General features: G+C 40.1%; 4 protein-coding genes across 7 annotated transcripts; all 4 read left to right on the top strand.

Annotated features, from left to right (window-relative positions):
• The first annotated feature begins 8,062 nt into the window (after positions 1 to 8,062).
• LOC121975342 (uncharacterized protein At5g01610-like) lies at positions 8,063 to 11,519 on the top strand. The gene is made up of 3 exons (XM_042526937.1): positions 8,063 to 8,404; positions 8,782 to 8,836; positions 10,964 to 11,519. The coding sequence occupies exons 1-3, from the start codon at positions 8,318 to 8,320 to the stop codon at positions 11,341 to 11,343; spliced, it is 522 nt and encodes a 173-aa protein (XP_042382871.1). The 5' UTR covers positions 8,063 to 8,317; the 3' UTR covers positions 11,344 to 11,519.
• A 609-nt stretch (positions 11,520 to 12,128) lies between these two features.
• LOC121975343 lies at positions 12,129 to 17,366 on the top strand. 4 transcript variants are annotated; one of them, XM_042526938.1, is made up of 2 exons: positions 12,129 to 12,276; positions 12,355 to 17,366. In XM_042526938.1, the coding sequence occupies exon 2, from the start codon at positions 15,424 to 15,426 to the stop codon at positions 17,026 to 17,028; it is 1,605 nt and encodes a 534-aa protein (XP_042382872.1). In that variant the 5' UTR covers positions 12,129 to 12,276; positions 12,355 to 15,423; the 3' UTR covers positions 17,029 to 17,366. The 4 variants fall into 4 exon arrangements, with proteins under 4 accessions (XP_042382872.1, XP_042382873.1, XP_042382875.1 ...); XM_042526939.1 differs by having other exon boundaries at positions 15,415 to 17,366; XM_042526941.1 differs by having other exon boundaries at positions 12,136 to 12,276; positions 15,372 to 17,366.
• Positions 17,367 to 17,372: 6 nt separating this feature from the next.
• LOC121975344 (nuclear transcription factor Y subunit C-1-like) lies at positions 17,373 to 18,598 on the top strand. The gene is made up of 2 exons (XM_042526942.1): positions 17,373 to 17,514; positions 17,752 to 18,598. Exon 2 carries the CDS (start codon positions 17,841 to 17,843, stop codon positions 18,495 to 18,497), a length of 657 nt encoding a protein of 218 aa, XP_042382876.1. The 5' UTR covers positions 17,373 to 17,514; positions 17,752 to 17,840; the 3' UTR covers positions 18,498 to 18,598.
• Positions 18,599 to 19,762: 1,164 nt separating this feature from the next.
• On the top strand, positions 19,763 to 20,471 carry LOC121977659. Its single transcript, XM_042530116.1, has one exon. The coding sequence runs from the start codon at positions 19,981 to 19,983 to the stop codon at positions 20,368 to 20,370; it is 390 nt and encodes a 129-aa protein (XP_042386050.1). The 5' UTR covers positions 19,763 to 19,980; the 3' UTR covers positions 20,371 to 20,471.
• Positions 20,472 to 23,548: the final 3,077 nt, after the last annotated feature.

Consider the following 23,548-nt stretch of genomic DNA (forward strand, 5'->3'; position numbering starts at 1 on the left):
AAACCTCCTCTTACAAATGTTTGATTTTGTATACGTCCACACTATCGTGACATACAAAATTCATGGTGATTTGAGGTGTTGGTTAATTTAAATAGTATTGTTTGAGGAATCAATATTATTTTAAATTTAGAGTCTTGACCAAAGTTTATTTTGTGATTCTTAGGATGACTTTCAACCCACTGGTCATCATACTGAAAGAGAACAAACTTACTGGTCCCAATTATATAAATTGAAAAAGAAACCTGGACATTGTCCTAGCTGCTGAGGGTTATAAGTTTGTACTGTCAGAGAAGTGCCCTAATATGCCTAATGGAGAATCTACCCAAGAGGAGATTGAGAATCATAGGAAATAGGTAAAGGCAGATGAGATGACGCGGTGTTATATTTTGGCTTCAATGTCAAATGTGCTGCAACATCAGCATCAGGATTTACCAACAGCTTATGATATTATGAACAATCTCAAGGATCTCTTTGGTCACCAGGATCGGGCCGCTAGGCAAGAAGCTATGAGAAAGTTAATGGCAACCACTAAGACAGATGAGACTCCCATAAGGGATCATATCCTAAAGATGATGACTTATTTGAACGAAATACAAATCCTTGGAGGTGAAATCGAAGGGGAAACCCATATCGATATCATTCTCCAAACACTACCTAGAAGTTTTGAGCATTTCCGCCTGAATTATAATATGAATAAAAGGATGTATTCATTGGCGGAACTGCTGACAGAACTTCAGGCAGCAGAAGGGTTATTTCGTCATAATTCTTAGATTCACTATGCTGAAAATGATTCTACTTCTAAGTCGAAAGCAAGAAGAAGAAGAAACAGGTTGTTTCAGCAAAGAAGGTGAATAAACCTCAAGGTACAAGACAAAAGGCTAGAATTAAGAAGCCGAAGGCAAGTGCTTCATCTGCAAACAGTCAGGACATTGGAAGGCAGACTGCCCTCTTAGGAAAGAGAACAATAAAGGTATATCTCATTCTCTAGTAGTTGAACATATTTAGCGGTGTTATCTACCAGCACATGGTGTGTAGATACGGGAGCCACTGATCATGTCTGCAACTCTTTGATTTTTAAATAATTTTTTAAATAATTTAACAAATGATTTTTAAATAATTTTTCAAATGATTTTTAAATAATTTTTCAAAATGATTTTTTAAATAATTTTTCAAATGATTTTTTAAAATAATTTTTCAAATAATTTTTAAAATGATTTTAAAAATGATTTTTTAAATAATTTTTCAAATGATTTTTAAAATAATTTTTCAAAATGATTTTTTAAATAATTATTCAAATGATTTTTCAAATAATTTTTCAAATGATTTTTCAAATAATTTTTCAAATGATTTTTTAAAATAAATTTTCAAATTATTTTTTAAAATAATTTTTCAAATTATTTTTTAAAATAATTTTTCAAATGATTTTTCAAATGAATTTTTAAATAATTTTTCAAATGATTTTAAAATAATTTTTCAAAAATATTTTTCAAATGATTTTTTAAATAATTTTTCAAATGATTTTTCAATTGATTTTTCAATTGATTTTTCAAATGATTTTTAAAATAAATTTTCAAATGATTTTTCAAATGATTTTTAGATAATTTTTTAAATGATTTTTAAATAATTTTTCAAAAATATTTTTCAAATGATTTTTTAAATAATTTTTCAAATGATTTTTCAATTGATTTTTAAAATAAATTTTTAAATAATTTTTCAAATGATTTTCAAAATGATTTTTAAAATAATTCTTCAAATGATTTTTAAAATGATTTTTTAAATACTTTTTCAAATGATTTTTCAAATGATTTTTTTTTAAATGTTTTTTTAAATAATTTTTCTAATGGTTTTTTCAAATGATTTTTAAATAATTTTTCAAATGATTTTAAAATAATTTTTCACTGATTTTTCAAATGATTTTTTAAATAATTTTTCAAATGATTTAATTAGTTAATTTAATTATTAAGTCAATTATTAGGTTGATTTATTTAGTTAATTAAGTTGAATTTGTTAAAATTGACTAAGTTCAGCCTAGATCCATCTCACCCGATTCTAAGTTATCAATCAAGGAATCTTAAGTAGTTTTGTGAGATGGTTATCTTTAGTCTAGATTATTCTTAAGGATTAATTTACATTTGAGTTAAACTTAGGTTTTCCAATTAATTAATTAAATACACATTTCAAAGATTGGCTCCCAGGCAGTGGCGAGGTACTAGGTCTTCTTGGGTATGAGATCATCCACCACTTTCTAGATAGAGTTTTTCAAAGAAATTATATATTTAATTTTCTTTTTGAAACTCTTAGGTTTAACTGAACAAGTGTAAATTACGCCTTGGTCCTTAAACTAACCTAATCTAAACATGCATATTACTAAGAAAAAATAGCAATTTATCTATTTATTAAGATATTTTTTCTATTGTCTCCCCCTGGATCATAGCCTTGATATGATCTATCAAGGTAATGAATTTGATCCTTGGGAACCCAATATAGTCCAAGTTTAACTTGATTAACCAAGTTAGACTTGGGGACTCATGCTTGGACTATGTTTTTATTTTTTCTATTAAATAGGGATAAATATGATTTGTATTTTCTTTTAGTTTTAAATCCAAGTCCAGATTTGTTGTAAACGGCTCGCTGTTTTCCAAGAATCAGATCAAGATTCTTGGAACCCAAGGTGAACCGTTCCAACATGTCCTTAAGTTCTTTAATTTGAGTTTTCAAATTAGAATTTTCTTCCTCAAGTTGTTGGATTTGAGTTGAACTTCCAATTTGAACTGGCTCAGTCAAAGAACTCGAGTCAGTCGTTCCCTTAAGGGTTGTTACCTCCTTTTGGAGTGACTTAACCCAGACGTTGGATTTAGCCAACTTCTTTAACAAATAAGGAATTAATTTCTGTAAATCGTCTAATTAAGTCTCGACGAGTAGAGATCTTATAGTCGGGTTAGGTCCTTCAGAAACGGATGCGGATCTGTGGCTTCACTCGGACTCGGTTTATGACTCGCTCTTGGATTCTGAATCAGACTCGGTTTCAGCAACATATGCTTGCACTAGTAACATGAGGAAGCTTTTCGGTTCTTCTTCGTCGGTCTCAGATTCATCTGATGACTCAGACCAAGTTGCCTTCAATACCTTCTTTCTTCGTTGCTTTTGATTTGGACAATCCGGCTTGTAGTGCCCCTTCTGGTTGCAACCGTAACATGTGACTTCAGTCTTGTCCTTTGTGTTCGTTTGAGTCGCCTTTTTGTTTCTGCATATCTTTCGTACAAGCCTTACTAGTTTGGGAATAATCTCATCGTCGTCTTCTGAGTTCAATCCGTCTTTGGACTCGGGTTTGGTTTTGCTCTTTGTTTTAGCTTCCCGAGTTCTGCTTGTACCTGCAGTCAAGGAAATACCCTTCTCGGCTGGACATGCATTAATCTGTTCATGCAATTCAAATTTGGAAAAAAATTTATCTAGTTTAATTAAAGATAAATCCTTGGAAGCTTTGTAAGCATCAACCATGGATGCCCACAAAGTGTTCCTCGGAAAAGAGTTAAGCACGTATCTTATCATGTCACGGTTTTCTATTCTTTGGTCGATTGCGTGAATACTGTTCAGTAGGTCTTGGATGCGCGCGTGAAGTTGGCTTGCAGTCTCTCCTTCCTACATTCTTAAGTTATACAATTTATTTAAAATTAAGTCGTGCTTGCTTACCTTAGCGTCGGAAGTGCTCTCGTGCAGCTCGATTAACTTTTCCCATAGTTCTTTGGCGTTTGAGAAGGGTCCGACTCTGTTCAGTTCTTCTTTTGTCAGCCCGCATTATAACATGCAGGTTGCTTTGGCATCGGCTTCAACCTTCTTCATTATGCTGGTATCCCAGTTGATGCATGAAACTAGTTCTCCAAAGCCGTCACGTGGAAGTTCGAAACCGGTCTGGATAATGATCCACATCTCGACTTGCATCTTGAGGCGGTATTCCATCCGGTTCTTCCAATAGCCAAAGTCCTCGTCGGAAAAGAGTGACGGGCGGACTGTGCTAAAACCTTCTTGGAGAGCCATTAAAGAATCTTGCACACAATAAAAAGAAAAACAAATCCCAGGACTTGATCCTGGATTAGCAGCGCGATATAAAAATAAAAATAAATTACAATCTCGAGTGGTGTTGCACCAACTTCGAGACAAATCCGACTACGAAAAATTAGATAGGAAGACGATAAGAATATCGATTCCGATCGACTCCGAAAAACTGAAAAAATACCACGAAAAAAATGTGCTTGACTGGTGGTTGCACCAAATCGAAGCAAACCTGCTCTGATACCAATTGTTGGATCGAGACGCGCTAGAGGGGGGGGTGAATAGCGCTCGTGGCTTTCACGCTTTTCGTATTCAGAAAACGTATCGAGTTAAGTAGTAGAAATTAAAACAAAAGCATACGCACACAAAAGACTCCAAGATTTACTTGGTTCGGAGCCTAGGGCGACTCCTACTCCAAGGCACATGCTCGTTGAGTGTTTACTTTAGGCAACAACTATAATCGTGAAAAGTTTACAGAAATGTAGTACAAATAAAGCAGGAATTAATCTTATACCGACAACAGAAATTGAAAACTTGAAGCTCCTGATCGTCTGGTCGTTGTTACAACACTTCTAGGTCATCTTTTGAGCAGCAAACAGTTGAATGATCGCTTCTTAATTGTTATCTCGAGGTGTTGGTCGAATACCCCATATAAAGGCGGTTGGAGGCGCCTCAAAGCCCCTTGAGGGCGCCTCTAACGAGCCGAGTCAGCCGCGCGCGATAGACGCTGAAATGGTCGCAGCTTATCTGGTTGAAGGCGCCTCCATCACCCTTGAAGGCGCCTCCAAGCCTGTCTGAGGCGCCTCTAGCTCCGTCCGAGGCGCCTTCAACTCTGCTGCGTGTGCTGCATCTGCCTTGCACCCAAGGCGCCTCAAGCTCCATGAGGGCGCCTCAGGTATTGTTCATCCGAGGCTAATCTTGCTCCTTTGTCCCTGCAAAACATGTTAATCCACAACCAACTACATATTCTGCAAAACAAAGTTAGCACACAAAATAAACATAATAATGTGAAAGTTTGACAATCACGGACTGTCCGGTTCTGATTTCGGATTTCCGACCGGAAACCGTAGGTCGAACCGACGCCTACTGTTTCCTCTTTCGGGGAATGTGTCCTCACCCACTCCTCTAAAGAGAAGTTACATTTTGCTAGTTCGATCCTCCAGACCGACTGGACTTTTGCTCAGCGTCCGATGGTTCCGGTCTTCATGTTGGATGTCCGGTCCACGACCCGTCCAGACTTCCACCTGGTTCGCGACACTAGGATTTCAACCTAGGGTTACCGTCCCCTAGGAGTTTTGCTCGAAGCTCCGACCCGCTAAGACTTTCCACCTAGGGTTATCACCCCTAGGACCTAGGGTTATCGCCCCTTAGGGTTTTCCACTTGCCTAACCGCAGCTAGGAATTTTGCCTAAGAAACCTTAGGACTTTCCTGCAAAGCTCATTCAACATATCAGATAATAAAACAACTTAACTTTGAACCCTTTGACATAATCAAAACACAGGTTCGATCGTCGGATGCTTCCCGCACCAACACCAATCTCATAAAATTCATATTATAACTAATCTTGAGTTTACATCATATGGAATAGGTCTCTAAGTTCTCAATCCAATTGAGGTAACTTAGTTAAGTCACACTCAAAGTCCAATAGTCAGACATCACAATTGTCCTATCACACTCTACCAAGATAAAACGAGTCACTTTACTTTGGCAAAACCTGACTATAAATGATCGAGGTAGTAGTGAGTACCAAACTTTGGTAGACATATGAAAGGGACCTAATTACGATAGCTACACATGCATCACATACATTCATGGCATATATCAACATATACACTAAATAAAATGTGATATGGTTATGACCCCATAAACTACGATCTTCTCAAGCCAATGAGAAGATCTAAAGGTCAACTTAGGTCTAGGCATGTTCTCCAAATGCTTCCTTAGTCGTCGTGTGTTTTTGTCCTTCTCTCTTTTCACCATCGTCCAGTAAACTAATTATTCTCTAATTTGTACATTATAAAACCTAAAGAAACCTTGAGTTACATTCGAGGGTAGTCTAAATTTACAACAAGAGTGATAAAAGATGAAGGCACGATACACAGGCCATATTATGAATTACAATATACACACACATCCAATCACATTGGGGGTTAGGCGATAACCATGCACCATGTTATATAACATTTACAATATTTTATGACATAAAATTTACTATGATTTCTACAAAAACTTATGAGTTGCAACGTCATGGCGGTCCCGCTAACCAATTAAGCGCCCTAGAAGCAAAATTATTTTGCATACTCATTATATGAGTTGCTGCCATACCCGAGACCCTAAGACCTAAAACCGACTTTGTTTTGTTCCCAATAAAACACCATTGGCCGAGACCTTGCTAGTCACAGCACCAACTATGTTTCATTCCCAACAAAATAATTTTGACCTAGACTCATAATCTGCCCGAGACTCATGATTTTGCAAATCATAGTAAACCTATCATGCAATTTCTATATCATATATAAAATTCTAACTACTACTTATCATACGCCTTCGCAAGTGGCTCTGATACCACTGTAAGGAACTAGGGCGCTAAATAAGCAAAAGCGCAGTGGAAAATATCTAGTTCATCCAGAAGATCCATGCGAAAGGAAATCATATACTAAGTTTTACATGAGAGGATTATACCTTTAATGCGTGCCCTTCGCAATCCCGGCAACAACCTTTCTTTAGATGCAGATCTCAGCGCGATCAAGTATTCATGCTTTTACGATATCTACACGAACATATTCTTCGTTCGTCACACGAACTAAGCCTTCGAAGAAGAACCAACTTTGTGGTGCTAGTCACTTGGAAGGTTCAGCCAAACATGAAGATTCGGCCAAGGAGGAAGAGGAGGAAGAAGAAGGGAAGATCAAGAGTCTCTCTTTTCATCTAATGAAAAATTCAATCCAAAAATCTATTTATATTCATCCAATGAATATCAAGAGTTTTTGTCTCTTTGTATTCCTCTTAATTAATTGGATTATTATATTGAATTAACTATTAATTCAATAACCCAATAAGTATAATTCATTGAGTCTAATTCATTAATCCAATGTATCTAATTTAGATTAAATTTAATCTAATAAATGAATTCATTCGAGTCTAACTCAATGAGTAATTTAAAAAGTCTAATCATCTTAGAATTACTTCTTAGGACTAATTACTAACAGATCGTACCGTGTTTCTAATGGCAAACTCAGGCGGCTTAGCAAAGAGTTTAGAGGAGAAAACAAGGAGTTGTTAAGTGGGGGGCTTTCAAGCAAAACAAAGTCTTCGACTTTGATTTCTCAGTTCTTAACTAAAATATTAATCATCTAAAACGAAAGTATTAAAAACAGATGCTCGACATCCCAAAGAGATATGAAAATGTCTGCGGATAAATTTACGAGGTTAGATCCTCTGGATCGCTTTGTGTGATCTAAGGGATGATTTCTAAATATGTATTGATGAAATATATAATCCCCATTTATAAAATAGATGAGGATCATTTATCTCCATCAATACATATTTAGGGATCATCCTTTGGATCGCAAAAAGCGGTCCAGAGGATCCGGTATAATTTAGAGGACAGATTCTCTGGACCGCTTTTTACTGTCCAGAAAATGGTCCCTAAATATATATTGGTGAAATACATGGTCTCCACTTGTAAAATAGATGGGGATCATTCATCTCCACTAATATATATTTAGGGATCATCCTCTAATCCGTAAAAAATGGTCTGGATCATTTTTTTTTTATGGACCATGGAATGGTCAATAAATATATATCGATGGGAATGAATTATCTAATTTAGAGGATAAATCTTCTGATCATTTGTTATGGAAAACGTGAAATACATTAGAAAAGCTTTTCCATTACGAGCTTTTCCATTAAAGTCGCGAGCTTTTGATGATCCTTAAATCTGTATTGGTGAACGTGAAATACATCATCCCCATTCGAAAATCCATCGAAGTTGATTTTTCAGTGGCCTATAAATTGAAAACAAAAACATGGCATGTGGCAGGCAATCATTTGCTGTCCCAGCGGTTCTGTTGCTTCGTTTGCCTCACTGTCACTGGTCCCTTCAATGGCCGCACTCGTCATGTGTCTCTCTCGTCTCCTTGAGCTGCCACTATCAGGCTCGCTTTATTCTCTTTCTAACTCACGCTCGTCGCGCTCTCGCTCTGCGATATAGCCGCTCACTCTCTGAGGCGAGCGAACTATACTCAGAGGAAAGAAGCAGGCGAAATGGAGAAAGCGCTGATGAAAGTCGCGAGCTTTTCCATCACGAAGAAAGCCAAAGCGGAGATTTCCTCCATGAGCGATGACCTCTCTGTAAGCGAAACCTTTCCTTTTTCGTTTTTTCTCCGATTTTCTCTGTGAGCCCTACCGGTTTCTTCGATCTCATGGAAGAAGCGATGTAAAAGAAGGCATTTTCGCCCAAATGTCGATCTTGCGCTGAGGAAGAGTAGTGTGCGTGTTGAGATCCAGGATGTTCCCTAGCCCAATCCAAGGGATTTTTTTAGGTCATCTCGTGGATCAGATTTCCGACGTTCGCCACACAACCGTGATGCTTGAGTCTTTTACATTCTGGTTTTTGCCCTTTTCTGGTTCATACAAGGGAGAAATCGCATGCATGCCTGCGTTTACCTTTTTTAATCCGATCTTTTCTCGATTGATGTCTTATGATGATCTGATCTTGACTTCATCAGCGCTTTTCAAGCACAGTGGAGGAGAAGGCTAAGTGGCTCTTTGAAAAGCTGAAAGGTGAGGGATTCTATACCATTGCTTTGCCATCAATTTTCAACTTCCTTGTTGCTGTAAGGCACCAAGATCTTTCTTATTATTATTTTTTTTTGTAATTCCGATTCATTTCGAAATATGCTACAGATGCTCAATCCTTCACCTATCACGTAACTTTCCTTGTCAACTTTTTTAGTGATTATCTAATACAAGGTAGAGTGTAGCTTTCGTTGGTTGAAATGTCCTTTTGCTTTAAGAACCCCAACTACTGATTGCTTGATTTCCACGATAGCTTGCCCTTTCTGCTAAAGTTAGTTTTGTTTTTGTTAATCTATCATTTTTCTCTCACTGGATTCTGTAGTATCTCTGTTTTCATATTTGATAGTTTCTTCACTTGGAGTTTTGAGATGTTTCTTATAGAGATATTACTGATTAAACAAATTTTACCATACGACATTGTAAATTTACAGCAGAGTGCTTTATTAGTATGATCTTGTTTGAACTACTTGTTGATGTTGGATTAGGGTTGGTGGATAATCATATTTTCGATGTTTAAACCAGTATAGGCTTTATAGGCTTCAGTAATTACTAACTTGTAAAATTACTACAAAACTGAATGAAACAGCAGTCTCTACGTCGCAATATACTCATACATGGCTTTACCCTATCACATATAATACCTACGTATGTGCATGTAACATGTAATGCATTGCTTTAATCTTTGATTAGGGTCACCCAAACTATATTAGCTTTTTTTGTTTAACTCAACATGATCTTTGGGAATAAACTAGAAATCAAGATGTTTGTTATAATCCAAATAGAGATGATTAACCAAAAATTGATCTGTTGGCAAAAAATTATTATGTTAGATGGAGAGGAATGTTATTTAATAGGTTAAAGAGAAGCTAAACCTTATTGACTTTGGTGTGAGTTTATGTCGATAACTACAAAAATCACAATGATGATTAAGTCTCTTGAAAAGGAACACCAATTATACATAATTGTGCTCTGATTTTTTTTCCCCAACTTAGAATTTACGGCGTTTGTACTTGTAATCTAGTAAGTGGCTGGTGAATTATTTTTCTGACAGAATGTCAATACTCCTGTATATGCACTATATGGCAATCCGATCGGATGCCATCCATTGTCAGCTTACGCAAATACTATGTTACCTATGCTCATAGCATTTGCCGGCATCAATACTGGAATGTAGTTCTTTTCTTGTATTCCTTTTCTTTAAAATAAACTTTTGATGAACTATTATCTATAATTGGCGTTTATCGTATGTTACACATGTATGCTCCATGGACCATGGTAAATTGAATATCTCGTGCTTATGTGCAGATATAATGAATTCATTGGATATCTTTGTTTAGAAGTGTACTGACATTTAAACCTTGATCATTTTAGATTTATGGGATTAATTATCATATGGATTGGCCCGCTGTCTTTAAAGACCAATTTTGTTTTGGCATTCTGGTTGATTAGCAAATTCCATAGTTTTAGGATTCCCTTTTACTGATTGAATCAAAGGAAGCCTAAAATTTTACATGTCCTCTTTTCAGTGATCTCTACAATCTATTTCACACTCAAATTTTCTCTGTCAATGGTCATGTATGTTGAAATGCCCTATGTGCGTGGGCTGTCAATTTTCCATCAATCTCAACTATCTTGAATTGCGATACCAATAATTGAAGTTTCACTTTAGTTCTTATAGTTTACACTGTCGATATGCAACTTGAGACAACCCCAAATTGTTGCGACTAACATGCATGGCTACATGTTGATTTCCAACTTTATTTTCTTCTCAATCTTTGTGATTATCTTTTTTGCCGTAATTTACTATAAACATAGTTGGAACGGAACTTGGTTGAAGTCCCCCATTACCACAATTTGATGAAGTGTGTCTATTGAGTCATTAGACTAGTTGCTCGTTAGTTTTTTTTTTACATTGTGCCACATGTTAATAACTTAACAAGTTGCTTGTGAGTGTATGATGACTTTCGTATTCGAATTTGCAAATCTCCAGTAAAGTTTACGATGACTAATTTGGCTTTCATTACTAGTCAACCTCCAATATCGTATTTGTATTTAACTAAACCACAGCAAAGGGATGTATTTATTGGTTCATTGTGGTCTTATTTTCTACAGGCAAACCACCGAAATCTCTACCCGATCTCCTCCGCGAATATGGCCTACCCCAAGGCCTTTTTCCCAGGAACATCATATGCTACGAGTTCGATGAATCAACATCAAAGTTGATTGTTCACCTTCCTTCCGCTTGTGAGATCAGCTTCAAAGATTCTTCAGTGCTGCGATATGCTAAGCGCGTCAAGTGCACTCTATCAAGAGGGAAGTTGTCGGGAATAGAAGGCATGAAGACGAAGGTCCTGGTTTGGGTCAAAGTTACCCAAGTGGGTGTGGAAAGCTACAAGTCAGACAAGATCTGCTTCATGGCTGGTGTGAAGAAACTAAGATCCAAGGATGCTTACGATATGCCTCGTGATTCTATCAAGGTTGACGAGTTTTGAGGTCGGTACCGGATCATGTTGTCTTCCCGATTCTTTCAGTTGGAACTCATGTTTGGAATTGCAAAGTTTGCGAGATCTACATAGTTGTTTAAACTCGACAATGGTTGAACGTGTTACATGAATTATGTTCTCAAATACTGCATCAGCAAATGGTTCACTGATCTACACCTATCGGATATGCAATTTGTTAATCTTTTATATTATCTAAATCTATTGTTAATGAAGATGAATCTATACAATGAATTAGTTAGTAAAGATAAACTTAAATAAAATTTACGTTTCGAGTATTTGAAGAATAAATAGGATTGATAAAATTTTCCATCTAAACTCGAGAATAAGCTAGTAAAAGAAATGATAGAGGATCAAATTCATTCTATATTTTCTCTTAACACCAAGTATTGAGCATATGTCGATGTATAGGTCACTAAAGTAAATCGAAAATCACTTACCATTGGTAAAATATGTTTAAATCAATCTTCTATTAAAAAAATTATTTATTTTTTTATTCGCAAAAAGATAAGACTCTGTTCTTACCTAGTTTAAAAACTGAGAAAATATCCTGGCCGGGGACAGAATTCGTTCTATATTTATCACATGGAAAACGATACTAAAAATAATATGCATTTAAGTACTTAAAATTGAGGCAATATTGGATACAATGTGATTGGACGGTGGCGGAATTCCGTCCGTCCAATCTGTGGTTGGAGAAAATGGATGGCCTCGATCACTTATTCACACTGTCGCCATTTTGTAGTGGACTCACATGGTATCCGATATTTATGAGAGAGAGAGGGGGGAGAGAGAGAGGATAGAGCTGGAGTCGTTGCATTCCTGTCGCTTGCTTCTCTCTCGAGGTCAAGTTTCGAAGTCGGCCCGCAACTCTGTTTTGGCAGCGAGAGCCCAGACTGTCGATTTGTAGTTGGATTGATCCCGGTAAGCTTCGTATGTGTAATTGAAGGGGAAAAAAGGTTTCCTTTTTTTAATCTCGTTTGACTTGATCGGATGTTTCAGAACCCATTTTCTCCGATGGGAAAAAGTGATTCTTGTGCCAAAAGTTGTGATCTTTGATGGAATTCGGTTTTCTTGTGCGATGGATCATGTGTGATTGTTGCTGTTGGGGATTTGATTTGGCGAGTACTCCGCGCGTCGTTGGTCGGTTGGTTGTTTGATTAGGGTTTCTTCTTTTTTGAGGAAATGAACTTTTGTCATGCGCTAAATATACTATCTTGGTTACTGGATCGCTTTCCCACGCTGTTTTGGGAATGCGATCTGGATTTTTGTGTTATTTCGTCAATCGAACTAGGTTTTCTTTGGAGGTTCAGGATTGTATAGCTTTTGCTTTTAGTAGCAGCCTCAAGAACTACTATGTTTTGGGAATATTTGAGTCTCTAGGTTACATTTTGCTAAATGAACTTAAGCTCAATTCTATTGTGGGGATGCCATGGTGCAAGTAGCAGACAATCCTGAAGAATAAAAAAAGACTACGGTGGAGTAGTTGGGAAGAATGATTATATTAGTTATGTAAGTTGCTATCAGATATGAGAATGTTATAGATCTCAAGACTCTCAGCGTATTCACAGACTATAGTTGTTATTATTTTTTTTTTTTTATGAACACAAACATTATTATTTGTCACCAGTGGCAGTCAGAGCTCAGTTCTCTTCAAATATATAATTCCACTAATTTAAGAATTTTTGCCACTGAAATTCTCTATTGATAATACCACAGTTTGAAGGATCGGGAAGAAGCGATAAGGGAGGGGGTAAATATCGCTCGTTAAAACATTTTCTTTTTGTACCGATTCGTAAAACAAGAATCAAAGCGGCAGCGGAATATAAAAGTAAAAACAATGCAGATGACTCAGATGGTTACTCGGTTCAGATCCTATGTTGACTCTTACTCCAAGACCTGCGATCCTTGATCGCACCATTGGGCAATCCACTATAATTCTTCTTTCCGAAATCTTTTGTAAAGAAGCAATGCGTACAATATAAAGAATGTAAGATAGTAGAACACTACTATCTTTTGGAAATTAAAACAATGCAAGCTTTAACTAAAGTTATATCGTCACTAGGTAGAAGATGAAGCTCGGTCTACACTTATGAATGGAGCAACTTGCTTGTGAAGATGAAGCACAAAATAGCAGAACGAACAAGAGCTTTGCACACTTGAAAAATGATGCCTTATCTCAGACCTTGAGCTTTGCTTATATAAGCTTTTATCAGTCGACTGATAAACCGTTCAGTCGACTGATCGGTTCAGTCAACTGAACCTCCTAGCGGTCGACTGAACTGCTTTATTTCCTTCTTCGTCGAGATCTGATCTTCGTGCAATTATGAGCAATTAATGTTTGGTCGATTGATCCTCTTGATCGGTTGACTGATCAGTACAGTTTCCTGTTCGCCGAGATTCTTTATTAATGAGCCTTTAATTGCATTTAATGTTTGGTCAACCAATCCCTGGGTTCGGTCAACCGATCAGGCTGGCTTCCAACTTTGTTTTTGATCGATCTGATCCTTGCTACGTTGACTTGTTTCGGTCGACCAATCTGTTGGTTCGGTCGGCCGATCAGTCAATATACCAACTTTGCTGTTGACTTGATCTCTGCTTTATATCAAGCTGGTTTGGTCGACCAATCCATAGGTTCAATCGACCGATCATGCTGAATCTACAAAACAAAATTAAGATAAATACTCCTGCAACAGTAATATAAGATGCATGAGTAGTAAATGACAGTAGAACTGTCTTGATCTCAACTTAGAAACCTTCCTAGTTTCTTCAGTTGGATCAACGACCTAAGGTTTATTTCTTTGCGGAACACATCCTCACTGTTGCTCTTCTCCAGTTGCTTACCTCAACTTACCTGCCAAACATTGGTCTTCCAAACTTGTTTGGACTTTTGCCACTTAGCATCAGATCGGCTCACCGGCACTCTCTCGATCTTCTGTCCTCCAGACCTATCGAGCTTATCTGCCAAGTGTCGGGTCCTCTCGACCCACTTGGGCTTTTGCTTGACCTTCATGAACTGCTAAGACTTTCCCGGTCGAGTAAACATCCTGCACACTCAGTTAACTTGTTAGATCACAACAAGACTTAACTTGAACTTTGACAACATCAAAACTCAGGTTTGATTCTGGTTCACCAACACAGTGAACATTGCATGAGACCATGTATAACCATTGATCCGTTTTGTATTTGACACACTTCGCATTGATTGCAAAATTTCTACAACTGAAATGAACTGAAAGATAAAAGAAGGCATTCCTGCTTTTTTTTATTTCTTCTTTTTAAGAGAGGGTAAATTTTATTGACCAAAATATTTCCTGTTTAGTTCAGGATCTGATTCCTATAGGAAGTTACATTACTTAGTTGCTCTGCTCACAAACCTTCTGCTGTTTACATTTTGACTCTTATTGTAAATGGTATTTTCTTGAAAACAAAATTCTAAATTTGTTTATATACTTATTGTTCTCTTATCATTATTTAGTTGTTGATTCCAGAATTTATACTGGGTTAATTCGGTGATAATATGATTTTCTATTACAATTATTGTGATTTAGCTGATATGTTTGATTTGTCTATTTGGCAACTCCCTTTCCACAGTATTATAGGGAAAACTATCATAATTTATTTTTAGTTAAGAAGATTATAGAAGTATTAGGGATCAGCTTGAATGACTTTTCACATTTGGTCGACACTATGTTCAAAGTAAAAAAGTTCTATTTTAGATTGGACATGCGTCAAAAATGAACTTTTCAACTCCAAGAGATGACTTAAGGATGTTGTGAGTTTGTTACTTCAGCCTTTAGAGAACATCCCCATTTTGATAGAACTCTGTTTATTGACTAATTTATTCCAATATTCTAATTATCTAAGGAGCTTATATTTGCCTTCGCTTATTGCTACTTTGTGTTATATCATACAAATTGTTGCAAGTATTTTGCGACTGATGGACTGCTATCTGGATGTCTTTGTATTGTACACCAGTGCAACTTATATATTCTTTCTCAATCTTTCCCTGCTTTTAGATGTTGTCCGTCTCATTTTCTATGAACATACATCCATATTTAGGAGGCTTAAATGGCATATGAAGATAAAATAATGGCTAGTCATTGCTCTTCTCCAAAAATCATGGCACCAGATATCTCAAATCCCAACAAGGTAGTTTGCCCAGATTCAGAACTAGACCCAGTTAATCCACTTAACCTGCAAGCAGGGTCCTTGCATGGACCTGTGGCAATCTTTTGGGATATTGAGAACTGTCCTGTTCCAAATGATGTTCGCCCTGAAGATGTTGCTGGGAACATTAGAATGGCATTGCGGCTGCACCCTGTCATTAGAGGAGCTGTGACAATGTTTTCTGCTTATGGGGATTTCAATGCCTTCCCTCGAAGGCTAAGGGAAGGCTGCCAAAGGACTGGGGTTAAACTAGTAGATGTTCCAAATGGGCGTAAAGATGCTGCTGACAAAGCTATCTTAGTTGAAATGTTTCTTTTTGCACTTGATAACCGACCACCATCATCAATCATGCTAATCTCTGGGGATGTTGATTTTTCTCCAGCTTTGCACATACTTGGTCAGCGTGGTTACACTGTAATCCTTGTAATTCCTTCTGGAGTTGGTGTTTCCTCAGCGCTTGTTAATGCTGGGCAATTTGTTTGGGACTGGCCTAGTGTAGCACGAGGTGAAGGTTTTGTTCCTGTGAACTCTTATATGCCTGGTGTTACTGATTTCACTCCATGTCTTAGTAGTTATGACATAGGAGAGATCCAAAATATTCAGAATGACGAGGAGGCAATTGTTTACAGAGGAATCTCTCAACGTGAATATGGTAGGGAATCAAAAATTGGCCGAGACTTTTGCCACAACTCTACCTATACATCTGGAGGGCTTGGTAAAAATTCATATTCATTGAATGAATACAACAGCGGAAACTTAGTTGGCGGGTCTTTTATTTCATCAAGATCTCAAAGCCTACCCTCAGGCTTAAATGAAGGTGCGGGAGTAGATCACAATGCCAGCAAACAAGCATGGTGGGTTCAGCCAGGGGACCTTCAGGGTCTGAAGGGTCAAATAGTGAAGCTGCTTGAGATGTCCGGTGGGAGTATGCCTCTTGCACGTGTTCCTTCAGAGTATCTAAAGTTCTTTGGCCGACCACTCTATAAGGCAGAGTATGGAGTATGTAAGCTGGTGCACCTCATTGAGAAAATGGCTGATTCATTATTTGTGGTGGGCAAGGGACATAACAAGCTGTTGTGCCTACGCAACAGTGATGCAAGGAGGTTTCCTGTAAGACCATCTACGACGATGAAGGATAAGAAGGGAAAACAAGTAATAGAGGAAAACATGGAGTTAATCACCCCTCCTCATTCAGGTTATTCATCTGATGAGTTCTCAGACGAAGAGAAGAATGATGATCATCTTTTAGGTGCTGATGAGTTTGTGGATCAACTTCAATGTATTAGACAAGAAGTACAAGAGCTTCTCATTTGTTACTCATGTCCAGTTCCCCTTAGTGCATTTCAAGCTCTATACAAGCAGCGATACAAGAAGGACGTCGACTTGAGAAGCTTTGGAGTAGATAGTCTGGAAGAACTAATGGGAAAAATAAAAGATGTTGTGGCATTGGTTGTGGATCAAGCTAGCAAGAAGTTGTTTCTTGTACTGAACTTTACAATCGGATGAAATCAAAGGTTTGCGGTTAGTCATCTCGATAATTGTTATCATATCATCAATCTGTAGGCTGTGTTCGGCTCTACATCAGCTGGTCATCTTCCCTTTTTCTTTTTTCACAAACACTCCGGTTATGCACTTGTGCTTCCTCTCCTCGCCTATATGACACCTTTTCTTCTAGTGTCTGTAAAGTCTGCGAAGGTGAGGAAACTACATTTGGTGCGTGTATTAGTTGAAGAAGCTCCTTATTTTTCATGAGCTCTACTGTCCCCCCTGTTTGTTGTGTACTCTTGGCAATGTGAAGAAGGGGAATGAAAAAAAGTAGATTTGTTGTGTTTTGAATTGCTTTATATATTAGTTCAATCCTCTATCTATTTATTCTGAACTACTACTAAAACCTCTGGCTGTGAATTCAGACATCTCTTGATCGGAAATCAGTATGATGTTGATGTATTCAGTTGCTTGCAGAGGTGAAGAATGAGAAGAAAAAAAACAACAGTTAAGAACATCTCTAATCTTTAGTCAATTGGCTGCGCAGTGATGAAAATATTGCAAGAATATCTCAAATCGAACTCACAAACAAATAAGTTACAAAGGGTGGATAAGGTTCTTTACTTATTGAGAGTCCCCATCTTATCTTTTTCCCCTATCGCTATATCCTTTCTCCACCTCATTTAAATCCTAAGCTCCACCCATTTATTTTTGCTCATATATACTTCACTTCCATTTCCACAGTGCCTGTGAATCCATTGTTCTTGAGCTTGAAGCAGCTAGCGGATGCGCCGTTTTGGTATTATTTGTAAAAGGGAGTGAGTAGGGGGGGAATGGAGCAGAACCAGCCGCCGCCGCCAGGGGCGGGGCCTTACCAGGTGGCGGCTGCGGGGCCGTTCCAGCACCTGCTGCAGCAGCAGAACCAGCAGCTTCAGGTGTTCTGGAACTACCAGCGGCAGGAGATGGAGACGGCGGCGGAGTTCAAGAACCAGCAGCTGCCGCTGGCGCGCATCAAGAAGATCATGAAGGCGGACGAGGACGTGCGGATGATCTCGGCGGAGGCGCCCATCCTGTTCGCCAAGGCCTGCGAGCTGTTCATCCTCGAGCTGACCATCCGGTCCTGGCTGCACGCGGAGGAGAACAAGCGGCGCACGCTGCAGAAGAACGACATCGCCGCCGCCATCGCCCGCACCGACATCTTCGACTTCCTGGTGGACATCGTCCCCCGCGACGACCTTGCTGCTGCGGCCGGCGCCAAGGATGATGACGCCCTCGGCCCTGGCGGTGGCGCTGCCGCCCCCGGCGTACCCTACTATTACGCTCCGCCGCCGCCGGCGCTCATGATGGGACAGCCCGCGGACATGTACATGCATCGCCAGGCGTGGCCGCACATGTGGCAGCCGCAGGAGGACGGCGGCGAGCAGGGCATCGATGCGCAGGGATTCGGCTCGCCGCCGCCTCCACCTCCACCTCCACCTGGTCCCAAGTAACTAATTAAAACAGAATAACAGATCGATGAATCGATGTATGCTAAGAGAAATTGAATATTGTTCAATATTATTCCCTTTTAATATGATCGATGGATCGAATAATATAAAAATATGTTTTGTTTGGAAGATATGTTTTGTTTTTTTGTTTTTATTGTTTTGTTTAAGCTTAAAAATAACCCGAGAAATGGTGTGACCCACGTATACACTGGAGAGAGAAAAAAAATAAAAAAATGATATATTATATAGTAAAAAATAAATATTCAAATTTAATAAAACAATATTTTATTCTAAATTATATATTTTGGGAAAATGAAGTTTGTGTGACGTGAAATTGTGAATGAGAATTAATTTAGGAATTTGTTTAACGGACGATTCATACTTACTTATATCTCAGGTGGCACCGTAGGGCCCTATCTACGTGGACACATGTGGGGGCCACACCACGTGGGCGTGCCCTGTCAGGCGCTATTATTCTCTTTTAATATGTTTTGATAAATCTAATAATATAAAAATATTAACATTTAAATTCGAGTTTAAAAAAATAATATGTGATAAAATATGTTAATAAAACAATATTAACATATAAAAAAATCAACATCATTATGTAAAATATTCAAAGTTCTACTTCGACATACAAATGACTCCTGAATAATTAAATAAAATATTCTAGATTTAAATTTGATTAGAAAAAAAAAATATTGAATAGGTTCGAATTCAGCTCGAATTCAAATATTTTCGGAGTAGAATTGAAAAATTGGCGATCAGACTTATTAGATTCGTTTGCACCATGCAGCTTATTGTGGTTTCCACATGAGATCTTGGGGTCGAAACTCGACGTGATCGAGCATAATCTTCCCCATGTCTTGACGATTTGCACTAATGGCTAGTAGTCACTCGTGATTTATTTCCTCCGTGTTGACCTAGAAACAAATTGATGGAGACGCTGGAGATGAACGAATCACCTTTTACCACATGATTGTGACTTCCACATGGCTCTAACGCGCCTAAAGTTAGGCGAAACTAAGGATCGCAGCTTGTCCACTAAGGCAAGTCAACAGCAACTCACTCATTCATTAAGCTTTGCTTTGCTTGTCCCCTGCTATCATGAACACCACTGACCTATACTTCCACTTTAACCCCCATATCTCGCCACATAATTTCGTATCCCAATGCTCAACCGTAAACAATATCATGTCTCTAGGTTTACTTGTGATCGATAGAGAATTAAAAGCTCTGAGACGATGGAGACGTCGTCGATGTGTTCCTTCTTAAATATTACAGCACACAAGAAAAGAAAAGTGCTCATTGAAGCCAATGGTGGTTGTTTGGACATGCCACCACTTGTTTATTCATGCCATTAAAGAGCCACTAGCAACAGAAATATGAGACAGCACTTGGCTTTGCTTATTAGTTCTTAGTTATTACAATCGATCGGTCTACAAATAGGGGCACAAGAGTTAAGAAGAGTGGGCAGAAGATCGAAATGGCAAGTCAGCACATGCTCTGCTTTTTGGATCTTTTTCTTCTTCTTCTTCTTTGCAGCGTCGACGAAGGGCATGGAGCTCCGTGTAGCTCGGCGGACATCAGCATAAGGCAGAGCAGGACGGGGGACGTAGTGGAAGGAAAGCCGGAGTACGAGGTGTGGGTCAGCAATGGCTGCCGGTGCTTGCAGTCGAAGGTGGTGCTGAGGTGCTACGGGCTCAGCAGCGTAGAGCCGGTGAACCGTCGGGCCATCCGGCCGGTCGACGAGGAGAGGTGCATCGTGGGGGACGGCCGGGCCATCGCGAGGGGGACGCCGGTGAGGTTCAAGTACGCGTGGATGACGCCGCAGGATTTCCCCGTCGTCAGCACGAAGATTCAACAGTGTAAATGAGAGTTGAAGAGATCTGAAACAGATGAATTGTGTGTGCGTGTGTTTTGGTCTGTATGCATGGATGAGTCAAAAGATTGGGGGTTTCTGCATTGTTCCAGATCATACATGCTAAGATGCACACTTTTTTCATTTTAAAAAAATATGTTGCAGCCCGAGTGAACCTGATCAAGTCGTCGCCGCACGAGAATCTTATGCACTTGGGCAACGCCCTCTCTGATGCGGTGATAAGGAGAGATTCATCATATTTGGGATAGTAATTATAATGATGGTCAAAATCAAGATGGTTAATATTTGGATATCATATGACTAGATAAATGATAAGTGTATCGGTCGGTCGGGCGATTATGTCCCTGACAAGGAAGAGAAGGTACCCGATCCGACGCTACCTTTGACTCGAGGGGATGTGCCGAACAGCCGACGCTTAAGGAGGTGTTGGACGCCAAGAGGATACGGAATCCTGGCCGAGCAGCTACACTGCTCAGCCCGACAACAGGATTCAACAGTTGCAGCGGAGTTACGGCTGAGCGGACGTAGTACGGACACAGGAAAATTCTGGCCGAGCGGCTATTCCGCTTGGCCTAACAGTAGACCCCCTGTATTATCCATCGACATCCTTTTGAGAATTAGTGCCGCTAACACCGGGCATGGTCGACAAGAGGATCGTACAACGAAAGTTTCCACTGTCACATCAGAGATATGCTCGGCTCGTTAAGGTATTGTGTCAGGGACACTTTATTAACAAGTCTTTTCAGGAAAAACTTCGAGACATGCGCCCACCTGGGGAAGAGTGTACGCGCGCTACAGGAGCTCTATATAAAGGGGGTCCAAGCATCGGCGGAGGTACGCTATACACTATTTGCGCTACAGTTTTCGTTCTTGTTGCTCCGCCTTCTGCTTCATCGGCAGTGATTGACTTGAGCGTCAGAGGGCCAACGCCGGAGACCCCTTCCCTGGCTCGGCACTGACGTCATCTATTTTGCAGGGCGGAGCAAGTCTACAAGCGGTCAGCGAAACGCCCACATCCCCAGCTTTTCATCTCATCGACTTTTGGATAGAATCATATTGGCACCGTCTATGACAACTTAACCAGCATCCGAGTTGAGAAGATGGAGGACGCGGAAAACTCACCATCGTGACGCTCACCAAAGAGGAGCTCGACATGCTCGTTCAAGCCCGAGTGGTGAAGATGTTCGAGCAACAGCAACAGTAGGCAGTAGCCGATCGGCAAGTGCAGCAACCAGCAACGTCAGCAGCAGGAGGGCGAGCGGGATTAAAAGACCGACCGGAACAAGTTTCCATATGGGGGTAGAACAGAGGGCCGACCGGCATGCAGGGGGAAGCGCCACCCCCATCCATCCCCTTTTGTCGTGCCTTGTTCCAAATCTCCTCAGAAATAGCCCAAGCAAACCAGGAACGAGGATTATCCTCGGACGACGCTCCTGTTCGGGATGTGCGAAAAGGAAAGACGCCCAAAAGACATGCTTCACCCGAACGGATCAACTTGCGATTATCTCAGGAGATCTTGTGTGATCCTCTACCCAGGCACTATATCCCATTGGCGATTGGGGAATACAATGGAACGACCGATCTAGATGATCATCTGGATAACTTTGATAACGCAGCCATGTTGCACCAGTACACAAATGGGGTGAAGTGCCGAGTCTTTCTCACTACTCTCTCTGGCTCGGCGTAGTGCTGGTTCCAAAGACTGTAGGACGGATCAATATATAGCTTCAAAGACTTCCAAGCTGCATTCCAGCACTATTTTACCAGCAGCTGACGCTATTAGAAGACGAGTGTCAGCCTCTTTGTCCTAAAGCAGGGGCCTAAGGAAGCGCTCAGAGCGTACATTAGGCGCTTTAACCAAGTAGCCATGAACATTCCATCGGTCTCTTCTAAGATGCTGATGAACGCTTTCATCCAAGGGCTTGTCGAAAGAGAGTTCTTCCGGTCTCTCATCAGGAAGCCACCCAGGGACTTCGACCGCCTACTCAGGAAGGCCAATGAATATATAAATGTGGAAGAAGCCCAAGCAGCGAGAAAGAAGGAAACGCCGGCTGAGCCTACGCCGGCGACCGTCGAACAGCCACCAGCCGCCCAAAGGGCCAAGGGCAGAGGGAGCAAGGCCACACCCGGAGGTCAGAACACATGCCATGCAACATGTGGCCTCCAGTCAGCAGACGACGACAAGAGGCAAGGTATAGACGCCAATGTTCTGCTCTTTTCATCAGTCGGTGACACACAACACACACGACTGCTACGATCTGACACTGATAGTTAGCCATCTGACCCCAAGAGGATACCTCCGCTGATCTCCATCTCCTGATCGGCGACATAGACATCAATCTACCGAGCGGCAAGAGAGCAATCGAAGGGAGCCCGAGCGATACCATCAGCACCAGAGGAGGGATAACGTGGATACCTCCTGAGTCCTGGCTGAGCAAAATAGATCTTCCGCTCGGGAGGAAGAAAATAGAAGCAATGCGGCCCGAGGAGAAATAAGTATGATCGCTGAGGGGCTGACTGGCGGTGACTCTAAAAAGGCAAGGAAGTCATACGTTGGGCGACTGGAAATCCACGCCGTGGGATGCAGCAGGGAGAAGGCCGAAGGGGTTTGAGATAAGTTTCGGCCCCAGAGATTTGGAGAGAGTGGAGATCCCTCATGACGACACGTTGATTATCCAAGCGGTAATTACTAATTATATTATTCACCAAACTTTTGTTGATACAGGGAGTTCAGTGAACATCATCTTTAAGAAGGTGTTCGATCAATTACAAGTCGATCGAAATGAGATGCTGCCTATGACCACCCCTCTCTACGGTTTCACAGGCAACAAAGTACTGCCGCTCGGACATGCTCAATTGGCCATCTCGCTCAGGGAAGAGTAGTTAAGGAGAACCAGGACCACAAACTTCATAGTAGTGGATGCACTATCGGCCTACAATGTCATATTGGGTCGACCGACCTTCAACAAATTCCGGGCGGTGGTGTCTACCTATTGCCAAAAGACAAAGTTCCCCGTGGACGACCGGGTGGATGAAGTCAAAGGCGACCAACTGACCACTCGGTGATGCTATGTAAAGACGGTCAAGTCTGAAGCGAGAAGCGCTCGGAAGAATCCACACTTAGAGGTGAACGCCGTCACTGAGAAGCCTCCTGGGTTGGTCTATGAAGAAA

This window comes from Zingiber officinale, chromosome 4B (assembly GCF_018446385.1).
Source record: "Zingiber officinale cultivar Zhangliang chromosome 4B, Zo_v1.1, whole genome shotgun sequence".
Lineage (NCBI taxonomy): Eukaryota > Viridiplantae > Streptophyta > Magnoliopsida > Zingiberales > Zingiberaceae > Zingiber > Zingiber officinale.

Bases quoted from the DNA above. Each gene is read 5' to 3' on its own strand.
- LOC121975344 (XM_042526942.1), top strand. From the start codon at position 17,841: ATGGAGCAGAACCAGCCGCCGCCGCCAGGGGCGGGGCCTTACCAGGTG.
- LOC121977659 (XM_042530116.1), top strand. From the start codon at position 19,981: ATGGCAAGTCAGCACATGCTCTGCTTTTTGGATCTTTTTCTTCTTCTT.
- LOC121975342 (XM_042526937.1), top strand. From the start codon at position 8,318: ATGGAGAAAGCGCTGATGAAAGTCGCGAGCTTTTCCATCACGAAGAAA. The intron at 8,405-8,781 runs GTAAGCGAAACC...TGACTTCATCAG, and splicing joins CCATGAGCGATGACCTCTCT to CGCTTTTCAAGCACAGTGGA. The intron at 8,837-10,963 runs GTGAGGGATTCT...TATTTTCTACAG, and splicing joins GCTCTTTGAAAAGCTGAAAG to GCAAACCACCGAAATCTCTA.
- LOC121975343 (XM_042526938.1), top strand. From the start codon at position 15,424: ATGGCATATGAAGATAAAATAATGGCTAGTCATTGCTCTTCTCCAAAA.